Raw genomic sequence first — 14,970 nt, forward strand, 5'->3', positions numbered from 1 at the left:
GGCAGGGTCTCTTTCGCTCACCCCTCAAAAGCAAACGAAAACTGCTCTTCTGAAACGAGTTGGCAAATTATTTCGTTGTTGAAACGATAGGAAACAAAGAAGAAAAAAGAAGAAACAAATAAACAAACCAAGGGATGGAGTGGAGATCAGAGGCGGGCGGAGGACGAGGCGCCTCACGCTTCGGCGTTGGCAGTGCGACTGGCGGGCGACGACGAGATGCAGGCGGTGAGGAAAGCGGCGAGGGTGGTAGAGGCGAGGGGCGAGGGAGAGGAGGGCGACAACTGTATAAACCAGATGGCGGAGGCACCAGCACACCGAGGCGTGAACTATTTGGCGAAGGGGACGCGTCAGGAGGTCGGGGGCGAGATCGGCGAGGAGGCGGCGGGCGAAGGGGCAACCGAAAGGATCAAAAGGTAGTTTATTTATTTTATTTGTTATAATGCATTCTTATCGTCCTGCACCAACCGCAGAGGGATGACCCCGACTATCAGCGCGGTCCAGCAGCTATGCCCACGCCGACCATCCTCGCCAAGAAGGAGCCGTCTGCTGGTGGCTCCGGGGAGCCCGGCGCTGGCCCATCGCCTTCTGCCTCGCCGCTGCACTCGTCGGCCATGGCCCCACCAGGAGAGGCGGGACTGCGACACGCTTCGGGCAAGGCCACGGAGCCGATGTCGGCCTCGGGCAAGCTCATCAACGAGTACCTGGGCTTTTCGTATGACAGCGCCTTCAAGGTGGGCCTCCACTGTGTGCTGTTGGGTGAATGCCGCATCTCCTTCTCCCTTTCGGACTTACTGACGTTCTACGACATGCTGCTTCTTTGTGCGGTGGTAGCTCCTGACAGATCAAAGCGACTTTGCTGTGGTCGGCGTGTTGGGCAAGCAGGGCGTGGGCAAATCCACTATCATGTCCGACCTGTGCGGCTTGTTCTCGCGGGAGGTTTGATTCCACCACCTCCACCTTCTTGCAATCCTTGTTGTGCTCGTTATCGCTGGCACGAGGCCAACAACTCTGTGTCTTCTAGGACCCCGAGGCGACTCCACCATTTGCCACACAATCCCAGGAGACTGCGCTGCGGTGTGGGCATGAAACGGTGGGCGTCGACATGTGCGTGAGCCCTGATCGGGTCATCGTCCTCGACACTCAGGTTTGCCTGTCTTCCCTTCACATACACACACACACACACGTAGCACCGCCACCGTGACCGTCTGCTGACTGGCCACTTCTCCCGACAGCCCGTGCTGAGTCCCTCGATACTCTTTCAAATGCTGGACGGCGACTATCCGCTACCGGCGGACGTCTCCTCCCACGAAAACCTGCAGGAGCTGCAGTCCCTCCAACTGGCGGTCCTCCTCTTCTCCATCTGCCACGTCGTCGTCGTTGCGCACGACTGGGCGGCGGACGTAGATCTGTGGAAGTTCGTTCGCTCCGTCGAGATGCTCAAATATCGGATACCCGACGTCGCTGCACACATGGCCACCCTGCCTGACGACCACACCGAGCAAAACGAGTACTATCCGGACATCGGTACGCCCGGCTGACAACCACTCCTCATTTTTCCCGTTCGTGTGGTGATGCTCGCAATCGCCACATTCTGAAAGCCAGTGCTGCAGTGTTCGTGTTCAACAAGCAGCCGGACGAAAGCTTCGCGGAGCCGTCGCTGTCTTCCCTGCGCCAATCCCTGCAACGCTTTTTTGCCCACTCGAAGTGCAAATGCAAGAGCACGAGCACCACCACCACGACGACGACGACAGGCAGCGGCGAAGCCGAGGAAGGCCCTGCGTTCTTCCTTTTGCCCGTAAATGAGGACTTGACCGACGCCTCGGTACGCCTACACCACGAGCCTTTGCACTTTCCATCGGAGGCTGACATCATTTTGCACGTACAGGTGCAGCACATCCACAGCGAGAGCTACGAGGTTGCTTTGGAGCGCTTCCGCTCTCACGTCCTCAGCATGCCCAAGCGCAGCTTCTCTCGTCCTCTGACCGAGCGCGAATGGTGCGTGGTGAACCCGCTCGCTTCCTTTTTCAATGAGTGTCCACTGGGCTCCCCTACTGACGTACCTGTGTGAGTGAACCTCAGGTTGAAGAACACCGGACGGATATGGGAGCTCATCAAGAAATCGCCCTTCCTCTCCGACTACAGCCGCACTCTCAACAAAATGGGCCTCTATCAGAAGACGTGACGCGTCTCCTCGGCCCACTCACTTTGAACTCGATCGTAAAAACTCTTATGCACAAAATATTGCCCACACAACACAAAATGACTCTATATCTTACAGGTGGCCTAGAGAGAGCGGGCGAGTTGCGGCGAGACAGCGAAGTCGGCGGAGAGGGTGACGTAGTCCTTGCTGTACACCAGCGTCGGGTTCACGTAGTGGAAACCTGATGGCGGACAAAGCAAGCGCCATCGGGATCAGCTCACGCAGGCATCCATACAACATACAACAACACACACACCACACACGTAGGCGTACCGGCAAGAGTCGGGAATGTGAAGAGAGGGTTAAGTCTCAGGTACTCGTTGACAGGGTAGAGGAGCACGTTGTCGAACAGCGCATCCAAGAAGAAGTTGATCACGGACACATCGAAAGTGCCGATTTGCGACGACTGTTGAGCCAGCAAGAAGGAACACGTTAAGCCACACAACGCTCAAGTGTAACTGGGCCAGCCGATGGCACGTACCTTGATGACGGTGGTGAAAGATGCGATGTAGAACTTGCCATGCACAGCCTGGGATCCGTTGCCGAAGTAGAGCTGGGCACCAAAGCGTCAAGTCGCCTGTCAGCGAGGGTGTGGGCTCGGCTAGAAAGCAAGAGCGGACGAACCTCGAACTTGAGCTCGAATGTGGTCTCGAGATCGAACACGTTTACCCAGCTGCCGTTCGGGGCGATCACGTTCACCGCCATATCGCCCACCATGTTGACCGCCATTCCTTGAGTGTGAGAAGCCGGTGAGTGCGTGCCGCTCGCGGTGTGCGGTGAGCGGTATGCAAACCAATCATGATCATTACCTTCAGTCTTGCTCGAGGTGTCGATGTTGAAGGTGATGGGCTTCGATACGAGAAAGTCAATGTTCATGTCCCAGTCTGCCCGCGAATGCAAGGAATGTGGCATCAGCGAATCCAATGTATTGCCGAGTACGTGTGTGTGAAGGGAGTTGTACTGGGGTAGAGCTTGTAGAGGTTGGGCAGAATGAAGGAGAAGGTGGCCGTGTTCATCTTGAAGGGCAGCCATGCGGGCAGGTCGCTGTTGGTGATGAGGTAGGTCAACAGGCCCGACTTGTAGTACGCCCACCCTATACCGACCGCGCATGATGAGCAAACGCGGTCCCGATCGGCGCTGAACAAATTCTATAGGCAAGTGTAGAGCAAGATGAAGCGCAGTACCGGCAGTGTCGAAGAGGTACTGTCCCACGGAAAGCTGCAGCATTTGGTTGGTCGCCAGGGCGGGTATGGGAGTCGGAGTGTAGTTCGAGTGCAGGCCCGAAGCAAGGAACACCTCGCCTATGATGCGTTGTGTGCGGTTGGGCATTTTGGTAAGTTCGGCGCGTACGTGCGCGGCGGAGGGTAAGCGGCGGTAGTGGCGCACCCTTCACGGGAATGAGGAAATAGCCGGGCGCGAAGACGGGAGACGAGGGCAGGGAGACGTCGATGACGGCCTGGCTCCCGTTGGGCGGGAGGCCAATGTGCAGTGACTGGTTGTGAATCAGCTCATTGACCTCTCCATTCCTGGGTGGCGCAAGCGCTCACTCGCATGAGTGCACAGTCACTACGCAGCGAAACAGCTCAAAGGAAACGCACAGCTTGTCGCGAACAGTCGCGGTGATCGTGTCCTGGATCTGCGTCCTGATGGTGCCGTTGAAGAGATACAGGAAGAAGCGCACGATGACACTGTACCGAAGAGGAAAGGAGAAGGTTACATCGTGGCGCTCGAGGCGTGCTTCTTAGATGGTGGGAGCCGGCCGTGCGTACTCGAGAATCGTAGAGTCGGAGGAGATCGAGGTGTCGAACTTGCCCAAAACGACCGAGACACTCGGACAAGAGATCACCGGGTAGCCCTTCTGATCGGCCGTGGCGCCCAACTGCAGAGTAGTAGTGGTGTCGTGAGAACGAATCCGAAAGACATACACGCACCACCGCACATGCACATCGCAGAGAGAGAGAGAGAGAAACAGAGCGTGAGAGGCACCTGCAGTTGCACGCTGAGCTTGCTCACAGCAATTTTGGCGGTGCCTGTGCCGCTGCACGAGGGAAGGAGGTGAGCAACGAGCAACAAGGCGCCGTGCGGGCGCACGGTAGCGACAACGTACTTGAGGTTGACGAGCGGGTTGGGGATGCCGTAGGCAAAGTTGGCTGCGATCTTGGCGCCACCGTCGGCCACGCTAAAGTTCAGCCCGCTGCCCGGCACAATGGACAGCGTGTCTACGTGGAGCAAACACAGAAAAACGATGCTGCTCAGAGCCACAAAGGCATCAAGCACGTTTTACGTTTTACGCAGGGGCGGGGGTCTGCACCTTGGTCGAAGGTGACGTTGCGAATGCTGATGTTCGCCACGGTGTAGCCGATCTTGACAGTGAGGCCAAGAATGTTGATGTCCTCTTCGCCCGTAATGGGGGCAAGATCGAGGGTGGAGATCAAGTAATTCGCCCATTGTGGCGTCAGGGCGCGCTGCACGGCGTTCACGCCCGCGGCAGTCATCACCGCTTGGACGGAAGCCACGCCGTCTGAGGGGCCTCTGGCCCATCTGGTAGCCCCGGATGCAGTTGGGCCATCTTCTTCCGTCCTAATGGCAATTGGTACGCGTTGCGAGGCTTCAGCAACCCTCAGGCCAACAAGTGCCACCACCACGATGACGATGCACAGGGCCTTCATCCTACTGCTCCTTGGCTGCACAGGGCAATCGTTGTTTTCGTTTTCTTCAAAGGAAATCGTCCTGAAAAAAAAAGAAATTCTCCTCGACTATACTGGGCGAAAAGATATCGAAAAGTCAGTCCTACTTCGTAAGAATAAAAAGGGAGCCGCGTGATTGGGGCAGATCACTTGTTTCGCGAAGAGGCGAGAGCCACTGGACTCGGCACGGACTTCTGCAGAAGAGGAGGAAATGATGGGTGTGAGCGACGTGGATTTCGTACGTATCGCACATCGAGCCCTGCCGCAGGCTGCGGCGTCTGCCCAAGAGAACAGTTCACTGTCAATACAGAAGAGAGGAAGAGCCGACCCGAAGCAAGCAAGACAAGAATTGCCAAGAAGAGTAAGAGTAAGAGAAAGCGCATAGAGAAAAGGTAGGAGAGCAGCGGCTGAGTACGCTCAACACAAGCATGCAACACAAGATGGACAGAGAGAAAGGAATGCAACGCTCCTTTTTGCTGCATCTCATCAACGCCGACAACCTGCCACCCGAAGGTAACTCCCTTCCTCAATGGCCTGCTCTTCCCTCTCCCTTTGCCCACCTTCGCGTACCACAGTCGACTCTGGTGTGATTGTGTCGGTGTCGACGAAGCAGCAACTCGGAAAGGGAGAGGTCCTGCATCGCACCGCCCCTGCCTACCCTTCGGCCGATGGGTCCGTGGTCTGGGGCCAGTCCCTCCTCATCGATACCATCGAGCCCTGGGACAAGTTCGTCCTCACCATCGACCTGCACCCCTCGCACAACCGCCAACAGCACAAGGTTCGCACCTATCTAGGAATTCTTTTTCTCCTTCTTTTCCTAATATATGCTTGTGATGCTGATGCAAGCAGCAGGGGGCGGAGGGGCGAGGCCAGTGGCAGGCAGATTTGAGGCTGGGCTTCCTGCGCTTGAAGCAGGGTCAGGAAGAGACTCTGCGCTTCGCGCTGTACGATAATAGAGGCCATGCCGCGAGACGAAGATCAGGTGCCGCCCAGCAGATGGCTGGCGTGGATACTGACGAGGCCACCGACAGCGAGGACGACGGCGACGATGCCATCGGCGTATACCTGCGCATCGGCATCAAGACCCTCAATTTTTCCAATTTCCCCACACCTGGCGATGAAAGCTCAGATGAGCTCTCAGAATCGGAGGAAGACGAGCGGGCGCACTGGGCCACTCAGTCGTCGGGCGAGATCCCAGTTGTGGTGCCTTCGCGTACCAAGGACAAGCAGCGGGTGAGCGACAGCGACAGCGAGGAGGATTTGACGTCGAGCGATCTGTCCGACACAGAGGAGGATTCCCAAGAAGAGGAGGAACAGCTGCGGCAAAACGAAGCCAAACGACTGGCGACGAAGCTGCAGGAGGGCGCCAACTTCTTGCTCGTTACCCGCAAGCACGGCGTGCGGCCCAGCCATGTGCGTCTCAGCGGCGATCAACGCACCATCATCTGCCGGCGACACACCAGTACCAAACCCTCTTCGCGCCTTCATGGAGTTTTGCTTTTCTACTAACGTGAGTCACTGTGTTTGTAGTTTTGCTCGACAGCGTGGATGAGCTGAGGGAGGGCCAGGCGACGGCTGAATTCGAGATTCACAGACAACCGGACAAGACGCACCTGTCGTTCTCGCTGATCTACAACATGCGCAAGGCGTTCAACCTGATCGCGGAGAACGAAGAACAGTACAAGACGTGGGTGAATACCCTCAAGTGTCTCATCAAGAAGCAGGTGGACGAGGAATCTGCGTACGTAGGCCTTGAGTCGCTTCATTAGGGCACAGACTTCAAGCTGCAACTCACCATCATGGGATACCATAACAGATATGCGGAGCGGGCGTGGCACGCCTTGGGCGGTAAGTCTGAGCTGTCGGTGGAGGAGATATTGAGGCTAATGCGGAAGCTGAACATGCGGCCGACCAAGGCGTATGCCGAAGAGATGCTGCGCATCGTTGACGCCAACAGCGATGGCCATCTACAGGTGCGCTCGCGTTATGCAACATGCAGCATGTGACGCAGGTAAACTGACACACATTCCTCTCCTTCGGTTCAGTATGAGGAATTCTTGCAGCTGCTGCGATTGTTGCGACAGAGGGCAGAGCTGCACGAACTGTTCGACAAATATGCGACCGACGACGACGTGCTGACGCCCAAGCAGTTCCTCAAGTTCCTACAGCGCGAGCAGAAGGTAAGGCCGACCCCATATCCATAACCTTGCTTTCCTCGTTCCTGCCTCTGACCTCCCTACTCGCATGGCAGGAGGACATGTCGCTCAAGCAGTGCACCATAATCATGAAAAAGTTCATGGGCGAGTGTAAGGACATCGATATTACCCTCAACACCCTGTTGCCTTCGGCCGCGGCCTTTGGCTCGGCCAAGAGACGCCAACGGTTCTTGCGACTGCTGCGTCAGATCTTCCTCCACTTCCCTTCCTTCGTGAAGCACACAGCCAAGCTGGCGAAGGAGAAGGCGGACCGACACCGCATCAAGAAGCGCGAACCGGCCTACCTGGACGAAGCGCACGCCCAAGAGACCGGCAGCGGAGGGAGCAGCTCGAGCGCCCCGGACGGCGCTGCTGCGGAGCCTGCAGAGTCCGCGGAGCCCAGCCCGGCAGACGACGACCACAGGGGACGCAGCACAAGGCCAGACCCCCCGGTTGGGACTGCGATGAAGCGACAGGGCAGCATCGTCGACTTCTGGAACGACTGGGCCGAGGCAAAGGAGCGGAAGGACCGACGCGAGCAGCAAGAGAAAGCCGAGACCGACAAGAAGGACAAGGATGAAATTGTCAAGGTCACCATGAATAGGTGGCAGTTCTTCCAGTACATGATCTCCGATCACAACTCGGTCTTCATCCCCGAGAAGCGAAAGCTCTACCAGGACATGAAGCGACCGATCACCGACTACTTTATTGGTACCTCGATCTTCCCGCGCTCTGCGAACTGTTGTGCACTTGGTCCGCTCGCTCACCAACCACCACCACGCGCTTCCTTGTCACCAGCGTCCTCGCACAATACCTACCTGACCGGCAACCAACTCAAATCCAAGTCGGCCACGGAGATGTACGTGCTGGCGCTCAAACAGGGATGCCGCTGTCTAGAGCTGGACTGCTGGGACGGCAAGCGCGGTTACCCGATCGTTTACGTACGTGCTCACACCGGCCCTATCGACTCCAGTATGAGAGTGTCGCTGATTCTATTGTCTCCTCACGCAGCACGGGCACACGCTCACTTCGCGAGTGCGATTCGAGGATGCTGTGATTGCCATCGCCAAATACGCCTTCTTTTCGTCGCCGTACCCGCTCATCTTGTCCCTTGAAGTCCACTGCTCCAAGCCGCAACAGATCATGATGGCCGAGATGATGAGGTACGCGAATGACTGAATGAATACCCTTGTGGTCCCTGTACTTGCGCCCAGGCTCACCTTCCGCGACAGGAAAGCGTTTGGGGACATGCTGGCCTTGCCGTTCGTCGATGGCGAGCGGGATTCTCTGCCCTCGCCCGAGGACCTCAAGTATAAGATTTTGCTCAAGGGTACGACTTCGCTTCACTTCCTCTTCGCGATGCTCGATTGGTACGTTGTGAGCCAACCACCCTTTTTTCCACAGGTTCCCCGGTCAGACTGCAGGCGGATGAGACAGAGCAAGAAGAGGGGCAGGACAGGAAGTCGGTCAGAAAGGCGCCCAAGGAGAAGGTCGCGCAGGAGCTGAGCGACGTGCTCTACCTCAAGTCGGTTCACTTCGACAGCTTCCAGCAATTCAAAGGTGCATACACTCCCTCCCTTCATGCAGGGTTGATACCTTAACTCACCCAACCCTGTGTTCTTACAGAGGAGAAGTGCAACCGTATGACCTCGCTCGCCGAAGTCCGCGGCTTCAAGCTGTTGACTTCTGCCGCGCCGGAGCTCGTCAACCTCAACCGCCATAAGTTCACTCGTATCTATCCCAAGGGTACCCGTTTCGCCTCGACCAACTACGACCCGGTGCCGTTCTGGAACGCAGGGTACGCGCAGCAGACCTTCCTTCAGCTTTGCTCTCGCCCTGTGTTTGACCGACCCCTACTCGCGGCTCGCCGTACAGGTCTCAACTCGTAGCGCTCAACTACCAGCATGTGGGCAAGAAGATGTTCTACAACCATGGGAAGTTCCTCGAGAACGGCCAGTGCGGTTATGTGCTCAAGCCGCCAGTGCTCAGGTCTGATAACAGGCGGCGATTCGACCCGAGGCAATCCACGCACCTCTCGACCTCGACTGTTCGTCGGTTGACAGTACAGGTACGCACTCGTTCTTTTCTATAGCTTTGTTCGCCGTATTGCGGCTAGCTCACGTCCATTCAACAGATAATCAATGCTCGCCAGCTGCCTCACGTGGCCAAGGTTGTCAACCCTTACGCGATTGTTGCGGGTACGCTTTGCCAACGCTTGGACGATCGAAGACAGTGCGGGGCCTCACCATTGCTGTCTTTCCTTCGGCAGTGAACGGAGTTGAGAAGGACGCGCGTGCCTTCAGGACGAAGGTGGTGAGGAACAACGGCTTCGACCCGCAGTGGAACCAAACGTTTGACTTCCCCCTGACGGCCAGCGAACTCGGCATTTTCCTCATCGCCATCTACGACAAGCGAGAGCGCTTCGCCAAGGATCGTCTGGTACGTCTACGAAGCTCCTGTTGCTTGCGATCATGTGAATGACAGTGTCTCGCTATGATAACAGATCTGCTACTACTCCATCCCCGTGGAGTGCATACGCGCGGGCTATCGAGTGATGCATCTGTTCGATAAGAAGGGCAAGCGCATTCCGATGTCGAACCTCCTCTGTCGCTTCAGCCTCAAGCAGTCGATACTGGGACCCAACCTGGACCGCATGAACGCCAACATGAACAAGCTGCAGTCGACTCTGACCCTTCCCCGGCTGCCTTCCCTCGCCTGGACCCACAAGAAGTGATGGCACACAACAACACGAGCACCTTCCCCGTACTTTCTCATTTCTTTTTCTGAGCATTTTTGTGTTCGTGCGCGTCGCCAACACGATGGAGGAAAGCCCACCGATTGGGCTCTCTCTGGGTACGCTCCTATGATGGCTGTTCTGTTGAGGCTGGTGCTGGCACGATTGTGATGGTTCTGCAAGCAAATCTGAATTTTGCCCCCCCCCCGATTTAGATGAGATTATGGCATGGAGCGAGCGCCATGCGCTGCCTCAACGACGACAGCAGCAGCATAAATGGAAGGGACCAGAAAGGAGGACACAGAAGCCTGAAGCCGTTTCTGACAGGAAGAGAAGAGAAAGGGCGAAGGGTGAAAGCGAGCAATCAGAAGAGAGAAGCGCGAAGAGGCGGCGAGCAGATGAGCCGCGACCAGCCAAAGAGGAGGAGCACAAGATGGAGGAAGAGGAACAAGGCACCACCACTGGCGAAGCAGCAGACGCCAAGCGGAAACGACCGGAGATGCAGGAGAGTTTTGTGATTGTGCGACCCAAGGGTCCACCCATGTGGAAGGTACGCGAGCAGCAGGAGAAGGAGCGGCAGCTAAAGAAGGCGAAAGCGGGCGAGTTGTAAAGCACTTTGCCCCCATCTTGCACCTTGCCCACTTCTTTTGTAGTTTCGAGAAGCGAGTGAGGAAAAGAGAAGGAAAACAAGGACCAACTTTAACATAACCCGGCACAGCGCAAGATGGAGGCTGGAGGCTGGGACAAGGTGTCCAAGTTTGTTGAAAAGCAGCTGGAGCTGCTCAATGATGAACGTGATGCCGAGATAGAGCAGACGCGTGCCCTTCAGGAAGGCTACTCCCCCAAGGTAGCAACACCCTCAAATACGTACGTTGATGTTGGAGGAAGGGTCCGAAATGGTGGGTGAAATGGTATGCAGGAGTTGCAAAGGTATGGCGAGTGCGTGCTGCGGCTACACGTAGTGGGGCGCAAGACCGGCGTTGGCGGCCTCCTCCTTGTCAAGCTTGCTCGGGCGGCCACTGCCGCCACCACTCCGCTTCCCTCCCACCGCTTCCAGCCAGGTACCGACCCTTGCACGCGGGTTGCTGCAGCACGCTCTCTCGCCGCACCGCAGCACAGCAACGCGCAACGCGTGAACTTCACTGTGACGCTTGTGCGTGCAGGCGACATCGTGGGACTGGTGCCCTCCAACGTGCCGATCTCGTCGTTCATGGTGGAGAGCATGCAGAAGGGCAAGGGCGGCGTGATCTATCGAGCGGCGGAGCACTCGATCACCGTCTCCTTCTCCAAGATGGACGAGGAGGGTCTGGCGCTCGACACCGACGGCAACACCACCTACACGCTGATTCGGCTGGCCAATGACGTCACCTACAAGCGCTACCGGAAGGCCCTGGAGGCCCTGCGGCAGCAGGTGACATCGCGCACCGCAGGAGGCGGTGACAACGACCACCTCAAGCAAGTGCTGTTCGGCCTGGGCGAGCCCCGGTTCGTCGGCCACTTCCGCAATCGGTTCGAGCTCACACCATTCAACCCGAACCTCAACGACTCCCAGAAGGAGGCCATCACCTTCGCCCTGGGTGCCAACGACCTCGCCCTCATCCACGGCCCACCGGGCACAGGTACGATTGACTTCCACCCTGTTTCTTCTCGAGTGCCAGGAACTGATCCAGGCCTCGTCAACTGCGGCGCCACAGGCAAGACGACGACAGTGGTCGAGTTCATCCTCCAGTGTGTGAAGCGTGGTGAACGTGTGCTGGCCACAGCGCCCTCCAATATTGCGGTCGACAACATTGCCGAGCGGTTGGCCGTCTATGCCAAGCAGTCTGGAGCGAAGATCGTGCGCGTACGGTTGCCTGACCAAGTTCCGGGCAAACTACATGCACGCGCTGATCATCAACAATCGTGTGCGGCTTGCAGGTGGGACACCCGGCCCGGTTGTTGCCGTCGGTCGTCGGCCTTTCGCTGGACGCCAGGGTGAAGCAGCACTCGCACCAAACCGAGCTAGCTGACGACGTCAGAAAGGAGATGGCCAAGCTGCAATCGTACGTGCCTCCCCCCTGAACTCAGGCGCACGCACGGCTTCGACTATGAATGATGAAACTCGCTTCCTCGTCCGCTATCAGGTCCCTGGGCAAGGCGACGCCCGGCGAACGAAGAGGTGTCTACGCTCAACTCCGACAACTTCGGAAGGAGCTCTGGGAGCGGGAGGGCAAGGCGGTGGACGAGATCCTGTCGCAGGCCAACATCATCCTGGCCACCAACACCGGCGCGGCTGACAAAAAGCTCCAGAGTACGTGGATAACCCACCTCAAGGCGGTGTGCGCCACTGACTGGAGAGTCCATGTTGCGCAGAGCTGCCCATGTTCGATGTTGCGGTAATTGACGAAGCAGCGCAGGCCGTGGAAGCCTCCTGTTGGATCCCCATTTTAAAGGCCAAGAAGCTTATCCTCGCTGGCGGTACGTGCGTCCTGCATCATACTACACCCTTGAGCACGGACGATTGACGATCGGCTTGTAGACCACTGCCAGCTTCCGCCCACCATCATTTCGGAGGGCGCCGCCAAGGCCGGTTTGTCGCACACCCTCTTTGATCGGTACGCAGAGCGCCTGGCCCTGCTCCGTCTCCTTCACCACCTCATCAACGGTCACTTTCAGAATGGTCAAGATGTACGGTGATACGGTGCGTCATATGCTGCTCATCCAGTACCGTATGCACGACAAGATCAACCAGTGGTCCTCCAAGGTACCTCGCGCTCCTCCACTTGCGCCCGCATCAACGCATGCGCCATGGTGACTCAGCCCTTGCGCGTAGGAATTTTACGAAGGCAGGCTACAAGCGCACGCCTCGGTAGCAAGTCACCTCCTTCGCGACTTGCCGCATGTGCAGAGCGATACAACGGAGACCAAGGTACCGCACCACCATGAGAGGTCCCCTTCTGACACTCGGTTTGGTGTGGACTCATGTCGGACCTCGCTTGATCCAGTCGCCGCTGATCATCGTCGACACGACGGGATGCGGATTCCACGAGGAGATGGTGGAGATCAAGAATGCGGCCGACCGCGGTCAGAACAAGAAGGGCGCCGACGCCGCGGAGGAGACCAAAGGCAAGCGGAAGCCCATGATGCTCGGCGAGGGGTCCAAGGCCAACCAGGCGAGGCCGACCTGGTGCACCACTACGTCCATACACTGCTCCAACAAGGTTCCTCCCTGCCTTGCCGGTCGAACTTGCGGGGCGGCTGCACCCTCACCATGTTCGCTGCTGTGAATCCAGGATTGAGGCCCGAAGACATCGGCATCATCTCGCCCTACAACGCTCAGGTGGATCGGTTGCGCCACGCCCTCCGCGAGAGGGGCATTCCCGGGATGGAGAAGCGGGAGATGGAGAAGATCGAAGTGTCCACCGTGGACGGGTTCCAGGGCCGCGAGAAGGAGGTGATCATCATCTCCTTTGTGCGCAGGTACTCGTGACCCCCCTCTCTTTCATTCTGTGACGATGTGTCGTTGTTGTTGACCTCGCCATTACCACTTTGCCACCACCAGCAACCAGAAGGGCGAGATCGGTTTCCTGGCAGAGTCGAGGCGGATGAACGTGGCCATCACCCGAGCCAAGCGCAGCGTGGTGGTGGTCTGCGACGAGGAGACGATCAACCACGCCAAGAACGAGTTCCTCAAGCGCATGATCGAGTACTTCGAGGCCGAGGGCGAGTACGTGGCCGGCGCCCAGTTCGCGGGCGAGGAGGTCCACGTGGAGACGGTCGACCACGGCGAGCTGGAGCGGATGCGCAAGGAGAGGGACGACATGCTGAAGCTCAAGGAGGACGTCGAGCGACGGCGCAGGGAGAAGGAGGAGAGAGAGCGGAAAGAGAAAGAGCAGCAGGAGCTTGAAGAGCAGCTGCAGAGCGACATCCTCGACTTTGTGGCCGACCCCGACCGCGACGAGATGACCTTCCCGGCCGATCTCAACGCCTACGCGCGCATGCGGGTGCACGAAATCGCCGGGCAGCACGGGCTGACGCATGCCAGCAAGGGCGATGGCAAGAAGCGACAGCTCACCGTACGAAAGCCCGTCGAGGAGGTGCGGGCCGCCCCAGCCGGACCCTCAACGCCGGGACAGGACAAAGAGCAAAAGCCAAAGCGGGAGGTGGAGGAAGAAGAGGGCGAAGAAGAAGAAGAGGAAGATGGCGGAGAGGAAGAGGAGGAAGAGGAGAAGAAGGCCAATCCTGTCTCCGAGTTGAGGCGGCTGCAGCAGCAGAAGTACCTGGCCCACAAGCAGAGTGAGGAGAAGGAGAAGCAAAAGAAGGCCGCGAACAAGACTAAGTCCAAGGCCAAGCCCGCCAAGGAGAGGGCCACTCGTCTGGAGGATGAGCTCAAGGTCAAGCTCCTCCCCTCTCTTTCTCTACCAATTGGATTTCTGTGGTCTGATGTGAGTTCTCTTTGTGTGATGCAGAAAAAGAAGAAGGTCGAGGCGGCGGAGGTGAGGAAGATGAGCGAGGAGGAGCTGCTCAAGAAATTCGACACGTACGCCAACTCTATTCCTATTAGCTTCGATGGCCCCAGCTGATGAGGTCCTGGGGCTGAAACGGTAATGCAGGACCAAGTGCGGCTTCAAGGGGTGCAAGGAATCGACCACCGTACTCGGTCGCCTGTGTCCGCACTGTCGCCTCAAGTTCTGCTTCTCGCACAGGTAACAACTGCTGCCTCAGGCGCAATCGGCTGAGAGCATTGTGTGTAGAAGTGTTGAACGCGTGCGGTACATTCGTTGTGGTGTCGTGCAGCATGGCCGAGATTCACGGGTGCGGAGACGAGGCCAAGAAGAAGGCGAGGGAGGACTGGCTGCACAGCAATCGACCCGGCGGCACCGTCACCGGCCAGTCCTCCACCAAACCGCTCAAACCGCAGGCGCGGAACCATCTCCAGAGCAAGCTTCAGGTAATGCCCATCTCGTTTCCCGCGGGCCGGCGTTCGTTTGCTCATCGCCGGCCCACACACAGGAAAAGTTGGGTGGGGTGGCGCACAAGGGCAAGAAGCCCACGGAGAAGGACCAGAAGAGTGGTCGGGGCGGCGGCGCAGCCGGACGAGGAGGAGGCGCCCCCGCTCGTGGCGGAAGAGGCCGTGGGCGAGGCGGCCACGCTTGATCGCCCCACGTGGGCACA

General features: G+C 57.9%; 4 protein-coding genes across 4 annotated transcripts; 3 read left to right on the forward strand and 1 right to left on the reverse strand.

Moving 5' to 3' along the window:
• Nucleotides 1-216: 216 nt before the first annotated feature.
• ACA1_368240 (uncharacterized protein) lies at nucleotides 217-2,182 on the forward strand (the record flags this gene model as incomplete). The annotated part of the gene is made up of 8 exons (XM_004340095.1): nucleotides 217-413; nucleotides 473-744; nucleotides 842-936; nucleotides 1,103-1,144; nucleotides 1,233-1,524; nucleotides 1,611-1,822; nucleotides 1,886-1,995; nucleotides 2,080-2,182. 8 exons carry the CDS (start codon nucleotides 217-219, stop codon nucleotides 2,180-2,182), a joined length of 1,323 nt encoding a protein of 440 aa, XP_004340143.1.
• Nucleotides 2,183-2,283: 101 nt separating this feature from the next.
• Nucleotides 2,284-4,695, reverse strand: ACA1_368250 (LBP / BPI / CETP family, Cterminal domain containing protein; the record flags this gene model as incomplete). Its single annotated transcript, XM_004340096.1, has 13 exons — nucleotides 2,284-2,381; nucleotides 2,474-2,606; nucleotides 2,682-2,753; nucleotides 2,825-2,931; nucleotides 3,010-3,084; nucleotides 3,162-3,293; nucleotides 3,385-3,501; nucleotides 3,587-3,726; nucleotides 3,799-3,888; nucleotides 3,970-4,079; nucleotides 4,187-4,238; nucleotides 4,308-4,419; nucleotides 4,512-4,695. 13 exons carry the CDS (start codon nucleotides 4,693-4,695, stop codon nucleotides 2,284-2,286), a joined length of 1,422 nt encoding a protein of 473 aa, XP_004340144.1.
• Nucleotides 4,696-5,883: 1,188 nt separating this feature from the next.
• Nucleotides 5,884-9,816, forward strand: ACA1_368260 (Phosphatidylinositolspecific phospholipase C, X domain containing protein; the record flags this gene model as incomplete). The annotated part of the gene is made up of 14 exons (XM_004340097.1): nucleotides 5,884-6,349; nucleotides 6,418-6,628; nucleotides 6,704-6,860; nucleotides 6,933-7,067; nucleotides 7,139-7,793; nucleotides 7,881-8,023; nucleotides 8,094-8,245; nucleotides 8,297-8,412; nucleotides 8,487-8,642; nucleotides 8,709-8,880; nucleotides 8,958-9,150; nucleotides 9,217-9,280; nucleotides 9,352-9,521; nucleotides 9,586-9,816. The coding sequence occupies 14 exons, from the start codon at nucleotides 5,884-5,886 to the stop codon at nucleotides 9,814-9,816; spliced, it is 3,021 nt and encodes a 1,006-aa protein (XP_004340145.1).
• Nucleotides 9,817-10,540: 724 nt separating this feature from the next.
• On the forward strand, nucleotides 10,541-14,952 carry ACA1_368270 (putative DNA helicase; the record flags this gene model as incomplete). The annotated part of the gene is given in 17 exon segments (XM_004340098.1): nucleotides 10,541-10,663; nucleotides 10,736-10,877; nucleotides 10,980-11,393; nucleotides 11,436-11,659; nucleotides 11,734-11,858; nucleotides 11,940-12,106; nucleotides 12,169-12,273; nucleotides 12,335-12,410; nucleotides 12,421-12,559; nucleotides 12,629-12,724; nucleotides 12,801-13,035; nucleotides 13,089-13,275; nucleotides 13,358-14,189; nucleotides 14,265-14,335; nucleotides 14,409-14,501; nucleotides 14,593-14,746; nucleotides 14,809-14,952. The coding sequence occupies 17 exon segments, from the start codon at nucleotides 10,541-10,543 to the stop codon at nucleotides 14,950-14,952; spliced, it is 3,327 nt and encodes a 1,108-aa protein (XP_004340146.1).
• Nucleotides 14,953-14,970: the final 18 nt, after the last annotated feature.

Source organism: Acanthamoeba castellanii (genome assembly GCF_000313135.1).
Source record: "Acanthamoeba castellanii str. Neff unplaced genomic scaffold scf7180000084664, whole genome shotgun sequence".
NCBI classification, from domain to species: Eukaryota; Discosea; order Longamoebia; family Acanthamoebidae; genus Acanthamoeba; species Acanthamoeba castellanii.